This window comes from Saimiri boliviensis, chromosome 13, assembly GCF_048565385.1.
Source record: "Saimiri boliviensis isolate mSaiBol1 chromosome 13, mSaiBol1.pri, whole genome shotgun sequence".
In the NCBI taxonomy this organism is placed as follows: domain Eukaryota; kingdom Metazoa; phylum Chordata; class Mammalia; order Primates; family Cebidae; genus Saimiri; species Saimiri boliviensis.
In genome coordinates, this window is record NC_133461.1 from 109,185,892 (window position 1) to 109,211,766 (window position 25,875).

The window sequence follows — 25,875 nt, forward strand, 5'->3', positions numbered from 1 at the left end:
TGTATCAAGTACTGCTATTCTAGAGCACTGTTCTCTCTCTGCTGGCTTCATCCTTTTGCAGAATCAGGGAGAACCTGCCTCTTCTCTTCTAAGGTCCCTTCGCAACCCACAGAATTTTATATATAGTTTCAACAGGAGCTGTGCCAACATGCTGGCTCTCATCACCAGACCATAATATGAATTCTAGAGATTCTTTCTCATGTGAAATTTTACCTGAAGCTGAAGTTTGGGCATGGTTAAGTCTAAGACAATCCGAAGTCAGGAAATTTGTAAATTTGTGTAGCTCCTCGCAAATAGTCCATCTTGCAAAAGATTTAATGTGTGTGTGTGTGTGTGTGTGTGTGTGTGTGTGTGTACATAGATATATAATATTTCATAGATCCTTCCCTTGGAGTTGAAGCGTGTGCCCTTTCCACCTGCATTTCTGATCTCAGTTATGCAGCGGCCGCTCTCTGGCAAGCCAGGAAGGAGGCCGGCCTCTGCCCCTGCAGACGCCCTCCAGTTTGCGCCAGTTGCCGGGCTGCGTGGTTCCTCCCTGGTGTGCGGCGTGGGCTTCCCCCACCCGCGAGCGCCCAACAAGTCTCCTCTCTCCAGCCTGCGCGCCGCTGCGCGGAGGCCGAGCCAAGCGCGGCGCGGTGCGGGCCGCCCGAGGCCCCGAGGCTGGCTGTGCCTGGGACTGCGCGGTGCCCAGCCTCGGTCCCCTCTCTGTGGGTAGGGATGGTTGAGTCCAGCCGCCACGGCAGCGGCTCCTTGTGCCACTAGCAGCCCGTCTTCCGCGCTCTCCGCCTTTTCTCTCTCGACTGGCTCTCTCCTCCCCCCGCGCCCCCCTCCCCGCAGCTCCCACTCGCCGGCTCTCTCTCCAGCTGCCTCCTCTCCAGGTCTCTCCCGGCTGCGCGCGCTCCTCTCCCCGCCTCGCCCCTCCCGCAGCCTCGCCGCCGTGGTGCCTTCCTGCCCGGCTCGTCCCCGGCCCCGGCCCCGGCCCCGGCGCCGCCAGCCAGCCCGCCCGGGTCTCGGCGCTCGGAGCCGCTCAGCCCTGCAGAGGCTCGGGACCCGATGCTATGAGAGGGAGGCGAGCCGGGCGCCCAGACCTGCGGGAGGCGTCGGATGCGCGGCGGGTCTCGGGACCGGGCTCCGTCTCCGGCTCGCCCTGCCCTCGGGTGATCATCCGGCTGCTCTCATAGCCCTGCCTTCCTCGGAGGAGCCATCCGTGCCGCGTGCGCGTGGAGTATCTGCAGACATGACTGCGCGGAGGAGATTCCAGCCGCCGCTCCTGCTCCTCGGGCTGCTGGTGCTGTGCGCGAGGCTCCTCACTGCAGCCAAGGGTAAGGCGGGCTCGCTCCGGCCGGGGAGGCGCGGGTGCCCACGGAGGCCGGGTTTGCGGGCGCAAGTGTGGTTTCTGGGGACCGCAGGGCACGGAGTGGCCGCCTCTGCCGGGCGCTGCTCCGCCGCCGGCGCTCGGGGAACGCGATGCCTGGGAGGGCGCTTCCATCGCGCTCTCCCCAGCCCTCCTGGGCCCCCGCTCCACCCCGCCGTGCCTTCCTTCCCCGTCGCCCGGGCTAAAAGGAGACGCCTCTTGTTCTCGGCGGTGAGGGTGGTCAGGGGGAAAGGAACCGAACTCGAGTCGGGCTGGAATTGCGCTCCGGCGGGGCGGCGTTGCCTCCCCCGAGACGCGGACTCCACGGGTCGCGGGGGGGCGGGCTGGGGGGCAGTTCCCAGGACTTTCTCCCCGGACCCGACGCGCCTGGGAAAGCGGCCCTCTGCAGCCGGCCTCGAAAGTTCGGGCTCTCTCTGGGGGTTTGGGTACCAACAGGCAAAGCTCTCCGCCGGCCTGGCCTCCTCCCACCCGTACACCCCATTCCTCCGCTCCTCCTTCCTCTCCCACGACCTCAGCTGGCGAGGAGTAGCTGCCTCGGGAAGGTCGCCCCGTGCTCTCCTCTCCCCCGGACTTCGCTCCTTGCAAGTTGTAAGGTGTTGGCAAGGTGCGTGAAACAGGCTGCGAGTTCTGGACCGGCTTCCAAGTCAGATGCATTCAGCGTGGAAGCAGGGTGGTCTCTTTCTACCCTGGTCAGGGGAAGGAGCTCCTCTGGGTGCCTCCTGGGGCTTGGGGCTCTGTGAACTTGGTTTTCTCCCCGAATGAGTTGGGGAATGTTTTCTCCTAAGTAGCCTACAGGCTGCGACCTCAAGGCTGGCAAGAGCTTGTGCACTTGCCTGTTCTACGGGAAAGAAAATAAGCTCCTCTTGAGAGCGGGAGAGAGACAGAAAGAGAGAGAATATTGATTGATTTTCACCCTGGAAATACCTGCCCCTGTCCCCATTTTTAGCCTCCTTAGACGCTTTGTCTATCAATCAGCACTTCCATGGACATTGCCGGAATATCTGCATCTATATAGGTTTTTCCTTTCGTTTTTAAAGGATGGAATTTAATCCTATGATTTTTTTTAATGGTCACTTGCTTCTTTCCCTTCATAACATTTCCCCTTCCTCTCTAGATTCTTCCATCTTCTTTGCCACCCATTTCCTTTTCCTCCAGTGGTCCAGATGGAAGAGTGATTGGCAGGGCGAAGGAGGACTGTATCTGGTTCACTAGGAAACTCCAGATCCGCCCGGAGAGCGGGGGAGAGACGTGCCGGCTGGGCTTCCCCTCCCGGCGCTGGTCTCCACGGGGCGTCCAGGGATCGGAGAGAGCTGACCGCTGGGCGCCAGCTCCTCCTCACGGGCATCCACCCTCCCAAGGGGGTGTCTGCGGGAATGAGCCCCGAAATCCCGGGGAGCGCACACGGTGGCTCTCCGTCACCCAAGCTCGCGGTCCCTCGAGATTGGGGAGCTTCCCCCACAGACTCCGACCGTCTGCCCACCCGCCCGGCTCGGTCTGGACGCCTTGGCCGCTGCCTCTGCGGAGGCACCGCCGGCTGAGCAGGGCCCGGCTGACGGCGGCCTCTGGTCGGCACTGGACAGGCTGGGAATTGGAAGGCGAGGCAGCCAAAGTCTAGAGGCAAAGAGGCTTGTGCCCTGGGAGGTGTGCAGGGGCCTGTGTGTCGCAGGGGAGCGGGCAGGAGCCCAAGGGACAGGACCCGGCTTTTTCCAGCCAAGCCCCTGCGTGAAGAGGAAACACCTGCCACGCAACTCCGCAAAACTTCCCGCCCTTCCCCTGCACTCCCAGTCGATCTGGGCCCGGGGCTTCCTCTTTCCCAGGCAGGCAACTCAGCCCCTGAGCGCACTCTCGGTTCCCCGGAGTTCCGCGCTCTCCGGGCTCCCTTCCCCCGCAATTAGCGGAGGTTGCTGCGTGGAGACGGCGGCGGCCCTGGCTCGGCTGCTTAATAATCCGCACACGTGTGTACCGGGCGGATTCCGCCCCCACGCGGGTGGGCTGCAGCGCGAGGCGGAGGCGGAGGCGGAGGCGGAGGCGGAGGCGGGAGGGAGGGTGTGGAGGGGCAGGTAGTGGGCGGGGGCGGCTCAGCCAAATTCTGGGGCGAACAGGGCAGGTGGTGGCAAAGTCCTGGGCACCTCCGGCCCAACGGGGCAGCCCCTTGGAAGAGAGCTCCTCTAGCGCGCTGCAGGCCCCAGAGCCTGACTGTAGAAGCCGAGAAGTGGAGCCCCGGGTTCCAGGCCCCTGGCGTGTGCTTGGAGCTGGAGCGGTGCCTGTGTGTGCGCCAAGTGTGTGCGCGCGGAGGGGATCCAGGACGCCCGGACGCGACGCTCACTGCGCTATTGTCTGGCCCAGGCGGCGGTGGGTGCGTGGAGCTCCTTCATTAACCCCACCGGCACCAGGGGCCGCGTCTCCTTCGCGCCTGCGGGGTCAAGTGCGAGCGCCTAAGGCCGCCTGGGAAGGGGCTACAGGCAGGGAGGGGGCTGGTGACGCCGGCGCCGGAGTCGCGGTTGGTGAGCCCCGGTCATTGGAGCGGGGTCGCGTTCCCAGTGCCCAGCAAAGCCCGGGGGACCAAGATCGGGCCTCCGCCGGGGGCGTCGGCGCTGGGCTCCGGGCTCCAGGTCGACCTGAGGCGCTTGCGCGCAGCAGGGCTTTCCCGAGCAGGAGCGCTCCGGTTGGAGGGCGCCCGGCCACTGCCGCGGGCAGCTGCGCCGCGCGCGCCCAGGTGGCGGCTCCCGCTGTGGCCAAGACAAACGCAGAGTTTTTGATGCGTGGGGCCTAATTCGTGACCTGCTTGCGGAGTCGTGAGGCTGGAGGCGGCCGCAGTTGAGGTCATTGGAACCGGCCACTATAGGAACCCAAGTATCAACTTCAGCTGATGATGCTCAATAAAGCGTTGGGGGTGTCCGGAATTCACTGAGATTCTTCCTTTTACTTCTTGATTTTTAATGGCATTGTAAAGGCTTGAGTCTCAAGTGCGCGTATCTCTTTAAATGCCTCTTTTCAGGGACTGGGGGAAAGGAGTAAGCATTTTCATCTAGTAAATGGGAATATTAATTCCGTGTGCGCTGGCTCGGAACTGCTCCTTTACCTGGGGCTGATCTACTGGCCGTTTGGACCAAGTCTGCTTCTCAGTTGTTTTGTTGCATATGTGCAGCCATGAGAATACAGGTATTTGCAGTCAATTAGTTTCCCATAAAGCATGCTGAAAGAGAGTACATAACAATGTTGCTAGCCAGAAGCGCCTCATTTTAAGAAGCCGGAAAGAGAAAGGTGGAGCATTCCTCAAAATAAGTAACTCAAATATACGCTGACACACCCAGCAGACATATGAGCTCGCACTGTTGTTTCCAGAGAAGCCCTATAACTCCATCGAGAGAGAGGTATGCCTTCCCTTACCTGCATGGTTTTAGATGAGTTACCTCATTAAAAATTCATCCCACCAAGAAGGATGCTAAGACCTGAGGACGTGAAATTCCTTTATGCCAGAGCCGCACAACATATACTTCCTCCTGAGGAGGCCAGGACACTCCTGCAAAGAAGACACTTCCACAGAAAAACGCAAATCCCATCAGGCACTAAAAAAGTGGGCTGGGCACGGTGGCTCACGCCTGTAATTCCAGCACTTTGGGAGGCAGAGGTGTATAGATCCCCTGAGATCAGGAGTTGGAGACCAGCCTGATCAACATAGTGAAACCCCATCGCTACTAAAAATACAAAATTAGCCGGGCATGGTGGCACATGCCTGTAATCCCAGCTAACCGGGAGGCTGAGGCAGGAGGATCACTTGAAACCAGGAGGTGGAGGTTGCAGTGAGCTGAGATGGCCCCATTGCACTCCAGCCTGGGAAACAAGCAGAAGTCTGTCTCAAACAAACAAGGAAACAAACAAACCTAACCACTTAAAATCAAGTTAATATCTCTGTATTGGTGAGCAGATCGTGTCTTTTTCTTGTTGCATTGTCAGGATATTATTATTAATTCTGACGACTGTTCAGCAGAAAGCAGAAAGCAGAAAGCACCAATGTAGTTAGTAGTTTGGGGTTTTAAGTCCTTGAAAAGGTAAGCAAAGGGGAGTCTTTCTTCGGAAGTGACAGGTTTTGTAAACTTGAATAGTAGGGCAATGAGGTCTCATCAAACAAGTCCAGAGAGGCAAATGGTGGGTAGTGCAGGGTAGTAGAATTCCCCCACGTCTCAAGCATCTCACCCGCGGAGGCCTAGGGAGCAGAGGGAATGGCTATTTTTATATTGGCTTTCAGCTGGCCAATCATCCTTGATAGGAAGACTGCCACAGCCACAGTGCTGAAGTTCCTACAGGCAAAAGCAGCTCCTCCTGGGGGCAATGCTTCCTTACTCTCCAGTTTATTGTGTCAAGCAAACACCAACACAGCTTTGAAAATGTCAAGAAAATGGTTCTGCTTCCTTTAAGAAATAGATCAACAAAGGCTCCGTGGCTGGTTCCTGCTTATAAGCAGAAGATACAGCAAACCCAATGTAGACTTTTCTAAGCTGTCAAAATGCAAATGGCATATTAAATACTCTCGATTCCACTGAATTTTAAATGTGCCTCTGGTAGTTTTTCTGCTGAGCTCATAGTGGAAATAAGCCATTACAACTTGCATACATGCCATTTAAGCTACATTTTCCCTTTGGCCTTTTGTATGTCTTCTGGTTGAGCTCTCTTCCCTCTGTAAGATAACTGAAAAGCTGCATCTGTGGTTGCACATAGCAGATGTCAAGTATGTCTTTTTAAACTTAAGTTTTATTTGATCAACTAATTAATCAGAGAAAGATATCTGAGTGAAGGCATAGATATTCCACAGTGTGCAGTATTTGTATCTTTGGGTTGTATGGGAATGTTACAAGCCTGTCGTTTTCTAGGATAGGAAAGTAGGAACTGGGTCTCAGAGACCAACAGTGGCAGACATCAAGTCCAAGCAACGTGACATTTTGGCACAGCCACCATAGCAACCCGGGGCCAGCCGTAGTTTCTTTCTTTCTTTTTTTTTTTTTTTTTTCAACTGTAAGACTGGCTTGGATATGCAACCTGAGGTTAAGAAATAGATGTTTCGGCTCTACTGGAAGGAGTCAGTCCTCAAGGAACTCAACCTTTTTACATTGCCTTCAATTACATGACCACTGTGCTGAGCACACTGGTTGTTCATTCCATAATAACTGATCAGTACAAAAATCAAATAAGTGTACTTAGGTATTTATTCCTAAATGCAAGGAAGGAAGGAATTCTTTTCCTTAAGGACTTTAAAATGACCTGAAGTGACCTTTGATTAACCAGTATGTCTGTATTTTGGATGGATGTTAGTCCTTGATACTGAAGTTGGTAAGTAACAGAATTAAAACTTCCTTTACATGAAAAAAGAATAGAAGCACGTTGTATAATTGAGCCCACTGAAATTGACTGATCGCCAGGAGCTTTCTGGAAATAATGCATACCTTGTTTTTCACTTCAGCAGATCAACCCTCTTTGGATGCAGAGTGTGAAACACTTCTCTTTTCTGAGCTCAGCTGCAATTTCCTTTAAACCATTTGTATCCATCAGTACTTTTTGGGAGAGGAAAATGCCATCAGTGGTTTAGGGAAGTTGGAGAATATTTCTTTACCCTCAAATATCCTTGCTCTATGGAGATAAGAGAGTTCATCATCCATTAGGCCCCCTGTCTCCTGCACCAACTCCAAATGTGTCGTAAGCATCCCACCAAGGAATAACATTTCAAAAAATTAACTTCAGTTAGCATCGTGTCACTTTGACCCACAGTGGCAACATTTATCTCCATGTAAAACTTCTTTGGGGAATGAAAAGAAAAAAAAAATATGCAGGCTTTTTTTTCTTTGTTAAAAATAATTTAAGTATTTTACTGATATATTTTGCAGTTTACTGGTTGAAATCTATTTTACCTTGAGCTCGTTTTAGCTTGGCAAAAGTTATAAAAGAGAAAAGAATATTTCAGTGTTGCCATTCCCCACAAACATACTTGGATACTTTGATACTTTCGTCTTAATACTCATAATTTGGTACTTTATGCTCCTAATGTGATACTTCCATCTTAATGTTCATAACTTTAAGGTAGTTTTGCAAGTGGAAAGTAATGCATATGATGCTACGTTTTAAAAGCTGTCATTGCAACGGACATGAGATCAAGAAAACATAAACATGAAGGAATGAAATTGTTGGTGTCACTTCCCAGTTTTTCTCACTGTGTTAGTCAGGGTTCTCGAGAGAGACAGAACTAAGAGGATTCATGTATCTATAAAGTGGAGTTTATTAAGCGGTACCAACTCACAGGATCACAAGGTGAAGGCTGTCAGCATGCTGAGGAGCAACGAGACCAACAGTGCAGCTTCCAGTCTGTGGCCAAAAGACAGAGAGCCCCCAGAAAACCACTGGTGTTAAGTCAGGAGTCTACAAGGTAAATAGCTTAAGAGTTCGGTGTTCGAGGGCAGGAAGCGTCCAGCACAGCAGGAAGATGAAGATGGGAAGGCTCAGCAAGAGTGGCTTTATTCCAGCCACGCTGACAGCTGATGAGATGGTGCCCACCCACACCAAGGGCGGGGCTGCCTCTCCCAGTCCACTGACTCAGATGTTCATCTCTTTTGGCAACGTCCTCACAGACACCCCCACGAACAATACTTTGCATCCTTCAATCCAATCAAGTTGACACTCAGTATTTTAAATTGTGTAAAATAACAGTCAGCTGCCAGTGCTTTTTATTTCTTGCTTTTTGGCTTGATATATGTTGCAGAGTTTCAACCTAAATAAAATACAAGAACATCTAATATGCTAGGGATACTATGGAGATAACTACAACTTTTTGTCTGAATTACTCAGGTAATTATCAACCGTGAACCCCGGTGGAACTGAAGCAACTTTGCAAGGCATTGAGCATTTTCCTGAAGTGTTGCAGCAAACCTCTGCTTTTTGTACTGAACATGTCTGTCACCTTTATCATTATAGCTGTCAGGGTTGTGGTGGGCATGGAGCAGAGTTTTTGAATGCTCCATGTAAACCTTGTGTGCATAAGAATTACTTGTTTCAATTTTAATTCAATGCAAATTCCATGGCTTCTTTTCCAAGTGATTCTCAATTAAGTGGATTTTGGATGGAGGTAGAAATCTGTTTATTTACTACCCACGCTCATCCCCAGGTAATTCTGATAAAGAGAATACGTGTAGTCTCATTTAGGAAATGCCACATTGGGTACTAGGTTGTGTGGTAAAATATGGCTTCTAACTTGGAGATGGTAAAAACTGCAATGGATATATTATATATGTGTAATACGTGATGTATACTATATGTATTTATCTGTATATAAATTTTATCTCTATATTATATATTTTAAATATAGATAGGTACAGCCTATCAAACTATCATCTCTCTTTACCTTCCTTTCAATAAAAGACATCAAAACCTAATAACTTATTTACTAATCCTTCCCAGACTAATTAGCTCACACTGATTTCATGATGAATACACTATACTACGAAATTGTGCACTTAATTCAGAAGATTTCTTCCTTATCATCATTGCTTCTATTCTGATATTCATCATTCTATACTATTTAATCTTCTTTTGTTTTAAAATAGTTTTTCAACAGAGCAGAGATTTAAACTCCTTGTCCATAATGTTTACATTATGGTAAGACTTCAAGGAATAATTATGCTCTTTCATATAAAAATTACTGTTCGAGTGAATTATTTTTTTTCTTTTACTGTTTAGTATACTCTGATATCATTAGTATTATATAAGAATGGACTAAATGTTAGGTTAGAATCTGAATTATTTGGAGAGTGATCTCTAATGAATGAAAATCCTTTGAAATTAATTATAAATTCCAGGCAGTCATTTTCAAGATGCCTGAAGAATGCCTATTCATCTATTTAAAGAAACATTTTCTCCTCTCTTCTTTTTTTTCTTTTCTTTTCTTCTTTTTTTTTTAACAGAAAGCGTCTTCACTGATCCCTAACAAATGAGTAATTTTCTACATGAAGTTGACATTCCTGTAAAGGATGTGGGTCGGACTCTCAGCATTCCCCTTTCTATAAAATCACATCTCCCCAATAATGGGTTTACATAACTGTGGCTCCTAAAATCTTACGTGGCAGCGCTCTGAGTAAATTTTCACTTCCTGTGAAAACGGTGGATTCCACTGAACTTAGAGATCTTCACTTGTATCTCAAAGAATGGGCCTTATGAGTGTTCAAAATCCATCAACAATTTTAGTCACCACATTTCAAACTATCCTTTTTATTTGGTAGGAAAATAGCGTACTTTGATGTGTAATACAGCTGGGACAGTTCAGCATTGCAAGGTGTGATCAACACCTCACAAAACGAAGAGAGACCTTGGCAAACTAAGAAGGGTCACATTTTTACAAGATATTAGCTGAATCGATCAGACACCTTCTGCTCACTACAAATGTCTTGCATTTCTTATTGTGTCTCTTTTCGCCTTTCTTTATAAAATGTAATTACTATGGACCACATAAGACCAATCCATCTGTTAGAGTATTTTTTTTTTTTTGTCTTATGGTTTTAGCTGTATTCATGAGGTTGCAGTTCACTTGTTCAACATCCATGCTCCATTTTACATGGAAAAAAATATGGAGTTTAAATATATTTCCTAATACTTAAAAAATATAAATAATATCAAGGGAAATTCAGGTGAGAACAGTCATCTTGTTACTGTCAGGTGAAATTCGTTCTATTGATTAATGTGATCTGGGTATAACTACTGTAATTTAGGGAAGATATACACATTTTTAGTCTGATATGATCCTTCACAATGATGACTGGGAATAATAAGGAAGAGAATTGGGAAGCCTTGACTCTTAAAATTGATGGTGGTAATGATTTTGCTCACTTAAAAAATTATGGCAATGTGCCAAATGAAATACTCAATTCAGTATAACTGTAATTTATGAGCCCTTCCCATTCACCTACCCCACTTTAAAAAAAAAAATTTATTTTAAGCTCCAAGGTACATGTGCAGGATATGAAGTTTTGTTACATAAGTAAATGTGTGTGATGGGATTTGTTGTATTGATCATCTCATTACCAAGGTAGTACTCCTAGTATCCATGAGTTATTTTTCCTAATACTCTCCAGCATCCCACCCTCCACCCTCGGACAGGCCCCATTGCGTGTTGTTCCCTTTGTGTGTCCATGTGTTCTCATCATTTAGCTCCCACTTATACATGGGAGCATGTGCTATTTGATTTTCTGTTCTTGGAATACTTTGCTAAGGACACTGGCTTCCAGCTCCATCCACGTCCCTGCAAAGGACATGATCTTGTTCTTTTTTATGGCTATGTAGTGTTCCATGGCTACGTTGCATTTTTAAGAAGGAAGCTGAATCTCTAAGTGCTTCCTAGGAGTTTTGATTTTGACTTCAGAAGAACACTAGAGTCACATGACATAATTTGTATTTAGTCAAATATTAGGCTATGCGATAGAGACATTAATGTCCGGTATCTATTGGGGGTTCTATTGGTAGTTGAAAGTTTATGGAACCTCAAAGTGCTGTTGGGGGTGTCCATTCTGGTTCTTGACTCGACTGCATGAAAGAAGTTCATTGAACAACCAGAGTGTGTGCTGAAAGCTGGGTCATTGCAGGCTGGTTGAGGATGAGACACTCCTGTCTCATGCTGGGGAGATTCCCTTTATGCGAAGCTTATAAAACTATTGATAAGAGGGAATGGGTAGGCGTTGCAGTGAAGCGTGTTGCTGGGGGTCTTCTGAGTGCACATGTGCAATTCCTCTGCATGCTAGCACATACATCACATGGCTCACTAGCTTCTTAGTTCTCTACCCAGTGGCGTGGCTTTTACTATTCCAGTGAGAATAGGTCAGCCCAAGGACACTAAGCATGGGTCTCTGTGCTGGCGAGAATCTGGGGGTTTTCCCTTCTGCTGTTAGTAGTCCTTGCTGCAGGATCTTCTACCCACGTGTCCTGGGTGCGGTTTGTGCACTGTCAGGTGGTTTGTTCTCTTCGTCTACCTGGCCAGTTCGTTCCCCTTTACAAAAGGCTATGGCCACCCTAATCTATCTCAAAAGAATGGAAAAGAAAGGGAGCAGCATCAAAATCATGAACTGAAGATGAGGATGTTGAGGAGAAGCAGCCTGAGAACAGTCAAATAAACCTTTTTGTTTTTTGATAGCTCACTGAGGGCCAGCTTCGATATCAAGCATGTAAATGAACCCAGAAACACTGATGCTCTGTGGACTCCAGGTTCCTCTTCTCAGACATTCACACAGTGCTCTTTAAAGCTGAAGGGCGGGATGTGAAGGGAAGTACTCTGCTCTCCTGGAACTAGTCCCTGAAATATTCACATTTATATGCAACTTCCGTGAGGCCTTCCTCCTTTCTACTCTCATGCAGCCAAGGGGTCAAACCTTTGTTTGAACGTCATCTATTTATTGGAAGCTAGAACGTCCGAAATTTTTAAACGTTTTCCCTTCTAGTCCTGTGACTGTTACTCTTCCTGTTCTGGAGCCTTGGTAATGACTTCCAAAATGTAGTGCAAGAGGACGCTCAGTGTGGAAAGAGAAGCAGTTTGTGATATACTGGTGATGTATATTGTTTTCTTATATGCTTTTTTTGATTGTTTTCTTACATGCTGTATATGCTTTTCTCTGTAGGGTACAGCATGCTTCTCCCAAGCTGACTTTCAAAGTCCTTCACAATCGGTCTTTTCAGCTCTGCCCTGTGACTTCCAATTCAGTCAGGCCAGGCACATCCTAAGTCTACCTTCAGCTTTCTCTCCATTGAGGAGTTTTCCATCCATCCTCATCGGCTGTAACTTTCAGCTTTGTCTCCATCCATCTCAAGCCCACTCAGCTTTGAGTCCACTTCGAGTTCTCTCCAATGTTAATCACCCAATCTACTTCATCTAAATTATTTTTGTCAGTTACTATGTTTAAAAGTCATTAGTCATTATGGTAGGTTTAGGGTCCTTTAAAAATATTTTGTTCTTCCCCATTTCCACCAGAATTTTTTTTAAAAAATAGCTGGTATGATAGCAGGCACCTGTAATCCCAGCTACTCAGAAGGCTGAGGCAGGAGAATCGCTTGAACCCTGGAAGCGGAGGTTGCAGTGAGCCGAGATCGCGTCACTGCACTCCAGCCAGGGTTACAAGGACAAAACTCCATGTCAAAAAAAAAGTTGTTCTTGTTGGGTGATTTTTCATTTATTTGTTTACATTGTCTTGAATTCATAAATCTTTAAGTCCTGGAGCATTGGGCACTCTTGCAAGTATCCAACCATCACTCTGGTTTCTTACACAGTCACTGTTTCTTTAATAAATAAACACATGTTCTCAGCCTATGTAATACGCCCGATCCCAACCACTACTTTTAGTGAGTTCAAATTAATGTCATCAACAGTTTATGAAAACACTCGTTGAAGACAGCTGACCTGGGGAAAGTATCAGTAAAGAGTTCTTCAAATCACTGTGCCTGCTTATTTACTCACATACTGAGACTAGAACTTGTCAAAATAATTAGCTTTGAAGTCCTGTATTCAAGGTATTATTTTGCCATGCTTATTTGATTCATTTGTGTTTCTTTTTCTTGACTGTTTCTCTTTGTATACGGAGTAAGTTATCCAAGGTGTTTGCATTTTTTCTTCTGGTGACAATAATTTAATAATATTAGCGCTTGTTCAGCAGATATGCCAGCCTTCGATTGTCATTTTGATCTTCATAACCATTTTATCTCTCTGCTTTTTAATTTTAAATAATTACATTAGAGGATTATGGAACAAAGAAGGACTAATCAGTCTCTTTCTTTTACAACTGCAATTACAAAATTACCTTTCCAGCCTTCTTTGCTGGCAACAAAAGACACGGAAGGGGAATGTTGTCAGAGTGTTGCAAAGATGAGGCGTCTACTGACCTGAAAGTATGAGAAGTACAGCCAAGCAGCACTTTGGGGGATGATTTATGTCTCTTAGCAAATGTGTTTTCCTTTCAGTTTTGATGATGGATGGACAATAATAGGTCTTTTTAAAAGAGTCCATATAAAAATACTATATAGTGTTATATGACAAGTCGAAGTGGTTATCATTTCTTCTTACCTTTTATATTTGAAGAACAGAACCTATGAGAAAGAAAAAAGTGTCTGAGTTAAAATGTGGTGTCATTTACTGTAGTATTAAAATCAGAATAAAAGATTTGAGCCACTTTTTAATGCCCTTAATGACAATACTCATTCTTTGCCCCAAAATGAGGAAGAGAGACAGAAAGCCAACAGTATTTGTAGCAAGGTAATTTCATAGCGTCCCCTGTTACCCAGGTTTATCCTCTCTGCAGGACCAGATGCCACCAGGAACAACTCAAGAGCTAGTAAACAGAGCTACATGGAAGGACAGATTGGGGAGCAATCTTCCATTCGAATACTCTTTGTATTAGCCAACTACTGTGTTGTAACATTATTATTGCTCGCTTAACAGCTTCAAGCAACACACATGCATTATCTTATAGTTTTTGTGGGTCAGGAGTCTGTGCATGGTTTGGCAACTTGGCTGGATCTCCGCTTAGGATCTCGCAAAGCTGCAATCAAGTGTTGGCTGGGACTTCATCGTCACCTGAGGCTCAGCTGGGGTAGAATCCTCTTCTAAGATAGTTGGGCAGCTGGCAGAATTCAGTCCCCTGCAGTTGTAGGCGTGAGGGCTTAAGTATTTGGCTGGCTTTTAGCTAGAGTTTACCATCAATTCCTGGTGGCCACACATAGTTGTCACCTGGGACTTCATAGCATGGGTCAAGCCAGATTAGTAGTGGGGTTTAGGGGAGACAGATTGGGTGATTACAGGATTTCATATGTAATCACGTAATCCTGTACAAGGACTCACGTACAGTCTATCACTGTCAGTTTGCTGTGTTGGTTGAAAGCAAGCCATGGGTCCCGTCCACTCTCACGGAGAAAACCAGGGCATGGACATGAGCAGGTGGGGGTGCCGTGTGAGCTCCCTAAGAGTCTGTTCACCACATTGTTCTAGACAAATAATAGAAAAGGATCATCTCACAATCAGTAAGCAAAGAGCTTAGGAACGATTAAGTATAAAAAGTTATTTTATAGAAAGAACAAACATAAATAATAAATGTATGAAAAGATTCCCAAGCGTATAACCGATTGAAGCTGAGTGCATTAAACATTGCCTTTTTCCCTCAGTGCATTTGTGAAACTCTAACTGATGACATCAAGTCTTGGTTGTGCACAGAGAAGCCACTCCCTTATAGTCTTCTTGTATATCTAGAAAAATTAGATAATTCGGCCCTGTCAGCCAAATTCTAAATGATCAGATGTTTTCATCTAGGGAGTTAATACATCCTGCTGCAATAGGGGCTTATTCACTGTGGCCGCCTCTCTCTTACTGAAAAGTTGGACAGAGCCTGAATGTTTACCATCCTAAAATAGCCAAATAGATTGTTGAATGACACAGTGTACTGCCCTCATGAATGTATTTCCATGGTGAAGTATTGAGTTGAACATTGCAAATAATTTCTATATTTGGATCCCATTTTCAGGTACAGAAAAGGCAGGCTCCTTCTATGCACGTGGGAACTATCTGAAAAGATGCTCACATCACCGTGTTCATGCTTAAGTCTTGTTTGGTTACTTTGAATAACTATGTCAACTTTCTCTAAATAAAATAACAGTTGTTCAATTAAAAAAATTACTTGAAGAAAAGGACAGGTTGCTGTTACTGTCCACTTTGTTGGGCAAAGTAGAGATAGATAATTATTTATACATATATATATATATACACACACACACATATATATAATTTATATATTTTTATATAATTTTATATATAATTTATAGATATATATTTTATAATTTATATATAATTATATATATTTAAATACAATATTTATCTATATATTTAATATAATATATAATATATATTTAATATTTTATATATAGATATATGTGTATATTTCAAGGCAAGGTCTCGCTTTGTCACCCAGGGTAGAGTGCAGTGGTGCGATCTCAGCTCACTGCAGCCTTGACCTCCTGGGATCAAGCAATCCTCCTGCACCCACCTCTCAAGCAGCTGGGACTACAGGCCCATGCCACTACACGAAGCTAATTTTTTGTAGTTTGTTTTTTGTAGAGACAGGGAATTGCCCTGTGTCCCAAGCTGGTCTTGAACTCCTGATCTCAAGGAATCCACCTGCCTCAGCCTCCCAAAGTGCTAGGTTTACAAGCATGAGCCACCACACCTGGCTAGATAAGATTTTTAATTTCAAAGTGACCATCTAGTTAATACATTCAAGTCTCTCATTTATTTGTGTCCAGAGAAGTTCAGGATCTCAACCAAAAGGCAGAGCTCAGTCTAAGGAATTCTCTTTTCATTTTACAGCGTGGCTTCCAGGAGGCCCACATGCTTCTTGAAAGCCTCCTTCCTCAACCAACTCCTTCCCCAACACTCCAGACCACACCTTGCCTCTTCCTCCCCACCCCACCTCCATTGCTGCCTTGCTGGGACTCATTGAAACAGAAGCACTGACTCTCTCCTGTTGTAATAGGCACACAGCCCTCATGGCCACACTCCGGGGAGGGCAGCATGCTAGGAAAGTCCTGGGCTTAAATGTGAAACCTAAGATTCCCCAGGCAGCTGGAGAAGCGCTGTTTCCAACCTGGAAGCTTAGGAGAAGGCTGAGAGCCATCACTGGTACCACAGAACTCCCACTGGGTACCTGCAAAAGGGTTTTAAATGCTTTGTTAGATACTAAACGACAGTAATGTATTTGAGGTGAAAAATACATTGTTGTGATAACATTGTGTTAACTAGTTAATATGTTTTCTATCGATGTGATTCGATGTGTATATTTGTCACTACAGAATATTTAATTCTGAAGAATTAAGCACGTTTTTACCACACCAACATGTTTTGTGAGGACTGCTCAAACGAGCACAATTAGGCAATTGCGTTTTTAGATTTGTTAACGATTTAAATAGATTGAAGGACAAAATGACTTCAAAAGAGTGAAAACTAGCTCCTTCTTCAGGTAGACAGTATCTTGTGATGGAAATGATTTGCCTTATTTCACAGACTCGGGGTTTCGAAAGGTTCAGAAAGGCTGCCGTGTATGCCTTTGACAGCGTCTACTATGCAGCTAAGCCCAAGTTCGGTCTTCCCTGCTCCTTATAGCATGTGGTCTTGGAAAATGTTAGACTTCCCGAAACTTGGTTTCCTTCTCTTTACAACGGGAATGCCAGCTGTGCTCAGTATCATAAGGATTACATGAAGAAACAGATGTAAAAAAGCACAGAACCATTCATGGCTGTTCCTAAGCTTAAATAAATGTGAGCAGCTATTTTATTACACTAAGTAAAAAAAAGTGAGACATTCAGTTCTACGCGACATGGCTCCAAGTTCATCATTTGAACTCGTACAAGAAATTTAGCTCGAATACAATTAACGACTCAGTAGAGTCACTTAGAAAAGACGTTTTAACATCATTTAACACCAGGAAGGCCTGGAAATTTCAAGTGACTATGAAAAGAACAATGAAAGGAAATAATAGAAAATTTCACTTTTCAAAGAAGATTTTTAAAGTTTGCTACTACTTTCTCCAGAGTTAGTAGCAAACTTTACTAACTCTGGAGAAAAAACTTTACTAACTCTTCAGAAAAAAGATCCCGATGTCTTGGTGCTGACTTTTCCCAGTAGTTCTATCATCCAGGCTAGAGTGCAATGGCACAATCTCAGCTCACTGCAGCCTCTGCATCCTGGGTTCAAGAGATTCTCCTGCCTCAGCCTCCCAAGTACCTGGGATTACAAATACACGCTACCACACCTAGCTAATTTATTATTATTATTATTATTATTATTATTATTATTATTATTATTTTAGTAGAGATGGAGTTTCACCATGTTGGCCAGGCTGATCTCAAACTACTGACCTCAAGTAATCCACTCACTTCGGCCTGCCGATTGCTGAGATTACAGGCATGAGCCACCTTGCCTGGTTTATATATTTTTCTAAATGCTTAGTTTTGTTGAGGAAAGTATCTGCAGCTATTTTGAGTGATTTAAATGGCGTGAGTTGCCAAAGAAGCAATTTGAAAAGCAGCTAATTTAGTTATTTGCTGGGCAATATAAAAAATCTGTTACCTTTCTGAAGGTGAGGAGTGGTTAGTGAAGTCAGAGACTCTAGGTTTATTAAAATCTTTAAAATGATTAGTGCCCAATTCATTGACTTAAACATACCCTCCACCCCAGCTAAACAAGGAGGGCTCAATAATGTTAAGACAGTCAGTGTGGTTTGGCTTTTTCCTTCTGCCTGAAGATTCTAAGTTGAGTGTGTCCTGATTCAAGTTAGAGGGACCCTTGAGGAAAAAGAAAGGTTCTGTGCCTCCACCAGCCTGTTCCCCCTTTGAATACCTGCAGTGAGATCTTAAAAGGTCGGGCGTCTATATGGGAGATCCCAAGTTATCATATAAAAATAAATCCCAAACTGTGACATTAAACTTAGATGTTTCTTCCAGGGCCACGTAACTGAGACCTTTGGAATAGGCTCCCTAGAATTCAAGTGGCCGTGGTCGCACTACAAACTTCTCCAAGTCAGATAGGCCGAGTCTGGCTATCAAAGTGAATGTGTATCTCTCCCACACTAACTGTGACCAAGCGCGTATCTACAGGGAAACCTCGTAAAGACAGCACGTGTGCAGGGCCCTCAGAAACGAATGCTTGTGAGATCTTGGGCACTCACACTCTGACTGTGTGGATGAACGAGTGGATTAAGGTCAATGATGCCTCTTCTTCTTCCACTGTGCTGAGACGATTCCTATCAGGCCAGCCCTGTATTTATTCAATAAAGATGCTGCGACATGCTGAATGTCTGTCACTTTCAGTGCATTCACCTCAGCAGGCGAACCTGGCGGCAAACTCATTTGGGGCTTAGTTTTCAAATGGGATCTCTGTAGGAGGGGCTCGCTTAACCATTCTGTCAACAAGTAAGACAGCTGGGTCTGCACGTGGGGTAGGCATCAGCTGTGAGTGGGTGCGTGTTCAGGAGAGTGATTTCAGCGAGATCCACTCAAAGGCGGGCTGGAGCCAGTCCCTGTGTGTGGGACCTTCACAGGAGCTCTGAGAACTTCAGTTTTCACGCCGCCGTGAACAAAGCCCAGAAAAGAGACCTTCTTTCCCAGTGTGTGTGAGTCCGTGGATATGCACACACCCCTCACACACAACAGTCTCCTCCAGCCTGAAACCGTTCCAACCTGTGCCATGGGGAGAGCTGCTCAACAGGCCTGGGGTAAGTGATGCTGCGTTTTCAGTGAAGGATAGATGGGCATAACCCTTCCTGCCTTATTTCAGGCAGTAGAATGTGAAGTTCCACACTTACCTTTGCAGAATGAGTTTTGCCCTCATTTTACTTTTATTGAAGGAGCTGTGTATTCAATTAAATGTAAACGAATATAGACAGAAAATCATTAACAAGGAAAATTACAAAACAAATAATGTTATGGGAACATTTTAAGGGCCAGCAATGGATATAAAGATGCTCCATCTTGAGCGAAACACCAGTATAACTGTTGCTACCAAAAGTGGTATAAAAACAAGCACTTGCCGGGCGCGGTGGCTCAAGCCTGTAATCCCAGCACTTTGGGAGGCCGAGGCTGGTGGACCACAAGGTCAAGAGATCGAGACCGTCCTGGTCAACATGGTGAAACCCCGTCTCTACTAAAAATACAAAACATTAGCTGGGCATGGTGGCGCGTGCCTGTAATCCCAGCTACTCAGGAGGCTGAGGCAGGAGAATTGCCTGAACCCTGGAGGCAGAGGTTGCGGTGAGCCGAGATCGTGCCATTGCACTCCAGCCTGGGTAACAAGAGCAAAACTCCGTCTCAAAAAAAAAAAAAGAAAAAGAAAAAGAAAAAGAAAAAAAAAACGAGCACTTTGCTGACATTTAATGTGGTCCGTTCGAATACATACGGGAGACATCTGACAAATCGCACTGTTAGAAGAGAAAGACAGCAGGATACGCTCTCATTCCTCTGCTTCTGAATGCACTTGATGCTCTGGAGGATCTTCTTTATGTTCATAGCTGACCAGCAATGTACCTCTCTATTTCTTTAAGCACAGTTGCCCTAAAGTGGCACTTACTTAAATGAATATTTAATGAAAAAAGACACCAGTGAAAGGAAGTGATGTGTGGTATACCTACCATATCACATTCACTTCTAAAGTGAAGCTCACTTTTCAACAAGGACATGCTGGACGTGGGGTGGGGCTTATTAAAACAAATAAAAATGCTGGAGCGAAATACCTTCTCATGCTTTTTAGCCTGGATGCGGGTTGTACCAAATGAATTTAAACACATTATGTGGTTGTCTGTATGCTGTTTCTAAATTGTTGCATTATTTTGGACATACGAAAAAGTAGTTCCAAGAGTTTTGTAAGTATTGAATTTTAGGCATGCCACAGAGCTAAGGATAAAAAGATATGTGATATTATAGGAGCATCGCGATGTCAGATTTTGTATGTTTTTATGAAAATTATATTTAAGAACTGAGTTTCCTTACATTTCATTATGATGCCTTCATTACTTTAATGTTGCATGTAAACAGATAATTATTTTAAGATATATTAAACTGAGAGAAGGAACAGCTGCAACTTCTGAGTCAGTTACCCAGTGTACTTGTAAACAAGTTGTTACACAGGTGTATTGCGTAACTCAGAGATTTGTGGTACGAATCATCTTGTCACACGGGTAGTGAGTGTAATGTCCAGTATGTGGGTTTTCAGCCCTCGTTGCTCTGCCACCTCTAGTTTCCTCCAGTATCTGTTCTGCCCTTGTGTATGTTTATATTTATCCAATGATTAGGCCCCACTAATAAGTGAGAACACGTGTCAACCAATTATTGACCTCACAGTTAAGAAATTATTACCAGCAAGTAAACAAAAACTCCAGTGGAAATCAGAATGGCATGAATGTCTGTTGTACAATTATTTCTTTTTCAAGAACATTTTCTCATAGTAAATACAATTATGCTTTATTGGATATGGCCAATCTGAGTGACCTAGGAAATAGTATTTAGTCCTCTCTAATTTGCTTATCTCAGAATGCTGAGTTTCATGAACAGTATCTGCTGTGCTTTTTTCTATTATTGCAAAGGAAAATGTATACACTATTCATGACTCTGCCCAGGTGGTCATAGTGGTTATTATGGAAACAGTTGGCCATGTCTTTGTGGACACAGCACATCAGATGAAGCCCTGAAGAGCTCACAGTGGTAATGGCCCTTTGCCTACTTCTTAAATCACCACTACTTTACTTGAGAGTAACACTTGTTCTGTTTAGATACAGTACTTCTACCTGGAGACTAAGGGTTGGGGTTTCTTGTCCAAACTCCACTGTATTCCAGTTTGGGGACTTTTCTGGGCTTCAGTTCCTTCATCTGAGAAAGAAGTGATTTGGTCTCCCACTTTCAGCCCCGACATAATTGGACTTGTATTTTCAGTGACTATCAGATCAATCAATACATACTTACAAGGTTAAAGCAAAGTAGCCTACATTCAATAAGGCTGCTTCCAGCCAGGAAGTAACAGGAATACTTGTAGTATGTATGCAATAATTTCTTTTCTTTTCTTATTGCTAATGCATTTGACTCAATAATCTACAGTATCTCTTTAAATGATATACAGCAGTTATTTCCTTTAATTAGCATAAGTTGAAATTAGTTATCCTTTAGACTTTTTAAATGATATTTTCATAACTGTAAAAATAAAAGTCACCCTGATGAATTAAAAATAGCAGGACCTTGGCTCCAGCTTAATTTGCTGGAACAACTAGATCACATTGATTATCTTTATTGATTGATAAAGACTGATTATCTTTATTATGTGGACCCAGGCCTGCTTGGTAGATAAATGTTCGTTGTCGTTTTTGGGAAGAAGCCTCCTTCACCAGTCTGTGCTGTATGTGAATGCTTACTGGTAGAGCTGTAGGAATAAATTTAAGAACACATATATAAAACATCCATATATGTATTTTTAAAATCCATCTATAAAATAAAAAAGCATCCATATATAAATGGACAAAGTGCCCTATCTAAATTTTGGACTTGAATATACTATGTAGTAAGTGTCTCTCTTTTCAAACCCCGTTATATCAACATTAACCATCATAGATGATTTTTGTGGAAGCTGATACAGTTGTAACGTAGCTATAATCCTTAATAGCATACATCATCATTAGGAGACAGCTCAATACTGTATTTTATCATCTCATATTTTCCTGACAAGGATTTGAGGCACAGAATATCTTCTCCTGGTCACATGCTGTGGATTGCACAGCAAAGACGGAAGGTGTTATTCTTCAATGGCCGTCTTACTGTGAGGTCTCTGAGTTTAATCATTATTTCTACATGTCTTCCAAGTGCATATTCCTGCATCCATATAGAGAATTTAAAAATACATATATGTTGATGCTTATACAATAAAAGTCAACTCCAATCTTTCTCCAAAGAATGTACAGCCTGAACTAACTCTCAGGTTATTATGCTAAAAATAATTTTCCTGCAATGATCATTCTCCATCAACACATAGTGATTTATATACAGCCTGTGTCTCCTAATGTTCTGCCAAAATTTTATATATATATATATATATATATATATATGGACTCCAAATATGCATATTGGAGATAATCAAGGGAACCTTTTAATATTGCAATTAAGTGTTAACTGACGTGAAACATTGTGAGGCTGTGCTCTTCAAAAATAAAACCTTGTGCCTATAATCCCAGCACTTTGGGAGGCTGAGGCATGTGAATCACCTGAGGTCAGAACTTCAAGACCAGCCTGGCCAACATGGTGAAACCCCTGTCTCTACTAAATATACAAAAAAAAAAAAAATAGCTGGGTGTGGTTGCATACACCTGTAATCCCAGCTACTTGGGAGGCTGAGACAAGAGAATCGCTTGAGCCTTGCAAGCAGAGGTTGCAGTGAAGTGAGATCATACCACTACACTCCATGCTAGGCAACAGAGTGAGACTCCGTCAAAAAAGAAAATCAAGCAGTCATTCCATGTCCAGAGGGGCTAATCTAAAACTTCCTTGCTTTGGATGGCTTGTTATTAAATGACTTTGCTTTTTAAAAATTAGTTTTCCTTTTCATTCCAAGAAGCTAACAGACTTTGGAGAAAAATGTTTTCAGCCAGGTGTGACCATGTTGGTTTTGTTATGTTGATATGAAAAGAATAATGGGTTTTTCTGTACCCATACTCAGTTTGGAGAAAGCTAAGCTATTACATAAAATTATAAGTTTCCCTTTTACAGCTTTGGGTGAATAAAAAATAAATAAATGCACATCGGGAAGTCTATTATCACAACATAAGCCTTGAAGAGCTCAGCTCGTGGTCAGGACAATTGGTATTATTCATGGATAGAGTGTACTTAATGGCTTTTGGAAGATTTGTAGAGATACAAATTAGAGAACATTTTAAGTCAGTTTTATGTTTGATTATGGAGTTGTTGTTTTTTTTTCCTAGTCTTTACTATATTGAGTTGAAGTAAACTCTGCAGGATTCTATGGAATTTTATGTTTTTATTTTTTTATTTTTTATGGTTTTATTTTTTATTTTATCAAATGAAAGTGTATAATTTAAGAGCTAGAAAATTTTCTAAAACTCACACTGGTGAAAGTAATGCTTCAGTACAAGCAAATAGTATTTACGAGTAAATTTCACATACATTACTGAAATGATTTCAAATGTTTATTCAATGAACTATATCGACTTCACCTGTAAGTCAAGGTCTTTGCTGGTTATCATGGATCTAAAGGGAATGCTTGCCCTCAAGCATTTTAAATTCTAAGAAGGATGCTTTCCATCAATAATATGGTCAGAGCAACTAGAAAGGAACTAAAAATAAAAAAGTGTTCTACAAGATATTGGATAATTAAAGAAAATAATGCATATTTATTGGTATGTTTTTATATTTAACACATATTCAGTAGCATGAGTTTCCCTTGATAGGCCAAGCGCTCTTAATAATTGAGGTTCTATGCCATGTTCTACCTTCTTTACGATATACAAAATATAGAACAATGGGATCAAATCACACACAAAGTCCAAGTGATTTTTAATTTTTAAAATGACAGCTGGGCTGGAGCGTTCAGGTACAGTATTTTCAAGAGTACTCTTCAACCCATAGGTCCCAGTAGCTTTGTTCCTTTAACAGGTATTTATGCAGTTTGATTTAGTTCCAGATACTGGGTAACATTCAGGAGACAGAGCAGTTAACAAGAGAACACCTAGCTCCTGACGTCTGTCTTTTAGATAGCTAGAAAATGTTTTTGTAATCTTGCAACCTCAGAAACAAAATTTCTTACCTAAGGCAAAACTTTTAAATTCAGGGTTGTTGAAAGACAGTCAACGTTTTGTCTTTGAATATCACTTAGTATCTGTATCAGTTCATTTTCAAGCTGCTATAAAGAACTGCCTGAGACTGGATAATTGAGAAAGGAAAGATACTTAATTGACTCCCAGTTCCACAGGGCTGGAGAGGCATTAGGAAACTTTACATCATGTCAGAAGTTGAAGGGGAAGGAAGACCTCTTCTTCACAAGGCAGCAGGATGGAGAATAAACACAGGAAGAACTCCCAGACACTTACACAACCATTACATCTCGTGAGACTTCACTTGCTGTCATCAGAACAGCATGGGGGAAACGGCCCCCATGATCCAATGATGTGAGCCTGGTCTCCCCCTTCACACCCAAAGTAGATTACGGGGAGTAGAGGATTATGATCCAAGATGAGATTTTGGGTGTGGACAGAGTGAAACCGTATCAGTGTTCTATTCCGAGGTTTCATGGCTCTTTTAGGAGAGAAAAATTTCCATCTGTATGTACTAACCCTAAAGTCTTTCTTTCTATAACTTCTACATGTGAAGTCTCATTTCCACCTACAGGAGCAGCTTATACAATATGAGTCTTTAGGCAGATAGGCTTGAACATACCTGAAAACAGATATGGGATCTCTTACCTCCTCACTTTGGCTTTTTCCCTCAACTTCTTTAAGACTTTTTTCGATCACAGACTGCAGCTTTGAAGATAATGTGGATCACTAACAGCCGTTTATTACCCTTGACATGCAAGATGTTTGCTCCCAATGAATTTATTTTATAGAAAATGTCCTAAGTGATCACATACTATGTCTGAGCTAGCGGGGGATTACAGTCCATTTCTTCCTGAGTTAAAATTAATGAGAAAAATCAAATTATTTTTGAATTCTGTGTTTCTACTTATAATAATGAGAATCATATTCATTTTAGAGGAATTATGACATGAAAGTTGGTAATATTTATATAAACAATGTGATCACAGAAACAAATTATATGTATTTATATTTCAAAATAGTTCTCAGTCATGTGTGCAAGGAAGTCAGAATAATACTATACATTTTTATGCATGCATTTACAATTAGAAATCATAGTTTTTGAATGTCTGTTAAACATAGCCTACTGCTAAATACATTTCTGGCTTAAAACTCAAGAAATTATGTCAGATAAAAATAAATCTTTCATCCTTTCCTTAGTTTTATAATAATTATGGCAAATACCACCTGTCTGCCAGCTTTCCTTTCAGAAGGTTAGAATTATGGAGACTTGAATTATTATAGTGTTAGGGAAAATAGTTTCTTCTAAATGTTTCTTTATAAATATTTTCTACTTTACCATGAAGTTGTTGAACTTGATTTTTTTTAATATCAGAGTTATTTCATGATTTAAGCATGAATGTGTAGAAAATCCGAGTTGAGAGCATTTGAAAGAGGCTTATGTAAAAATAATTTTTAACCACTTTATCAGTGTATAGGTAGTGGATATTATGAAATCTTATTTTTAAAATATGCCATTTTTATGTCAGTGTATGGTTTGATTTTGAGTTGAAAAACTATAGATCATAAGAATTGGAAGGGACCTGAGGGTTCAGATTGTTTGAAGTCTTAATCTGGTATATGAAAAAAATAAGATCCAGAAAAAAATCACAGACATAGTTAAGACCACAGTTAGTTAAGGCTCTAAGTCATTTCTTACCCTGGAATAACAAGGTCTTTCTCTGCAAGGGACCATACATAGCATTCTTCTTATTCTTCTGTATGCACACTGATATCATGTTAACATGGAATTGTAAAGTAAATCCAACCTTTATTGCATAAAATACAATTTGTTACTTTCCTTAGTTAATAAAATTGAAAGAACTTTCAAAACGTGCCATACCTTGATTTTGGTGACTAGAGCTCAGATAATTACCTGGTTTTGAGATTCTGTAGTTAGAAAATTAAGACTCTTCTTTGCTTTTATCAAAAAAAGACTCTCAGCAGGCTCACTTGCTCTTTCAGAGTCCACGTCCTGAGTTAAGACAACATTTGTCGGGCTATTTGTTTATAACTTTTTATTTAAGTATATTTATGATGTATTTAAATTCCACAAGCTTTCTGTTAGTGTAAAGAACAGAGATATTTCTGGTAAATAAAAAT

At 43.0% G+C, this 25,875-nt stretch overlaps 1 protein-coding gene across 2 annotated transcripts in view; it reads left to right on the forward strand.

Moving 5' to 3' along the window:
- Positions 1-471: 471 nt before the first annotated feature.
- CSMD1 (CUB and Sushi multiple domains 1) overlaps positions 472-25,875 on the forward strand; it is a 2,098,967-nt gene continuing 2,073,563 nt past the window's right edge. For both annotated transcript variants that reach the window (XM_003940706.3, XM_074384178.1), the window contains exon 1: positions 472-1,322. In XM_003940706.3, the coding sequence (XP_003940755.2) occupies positions 1,238-1,322 (85 nt within the window). In that variant the 5' untranslated portion in view covers positions 472-1,237. The remainder of the gene's footprint in view (positions 1,323-25,875) is intronic.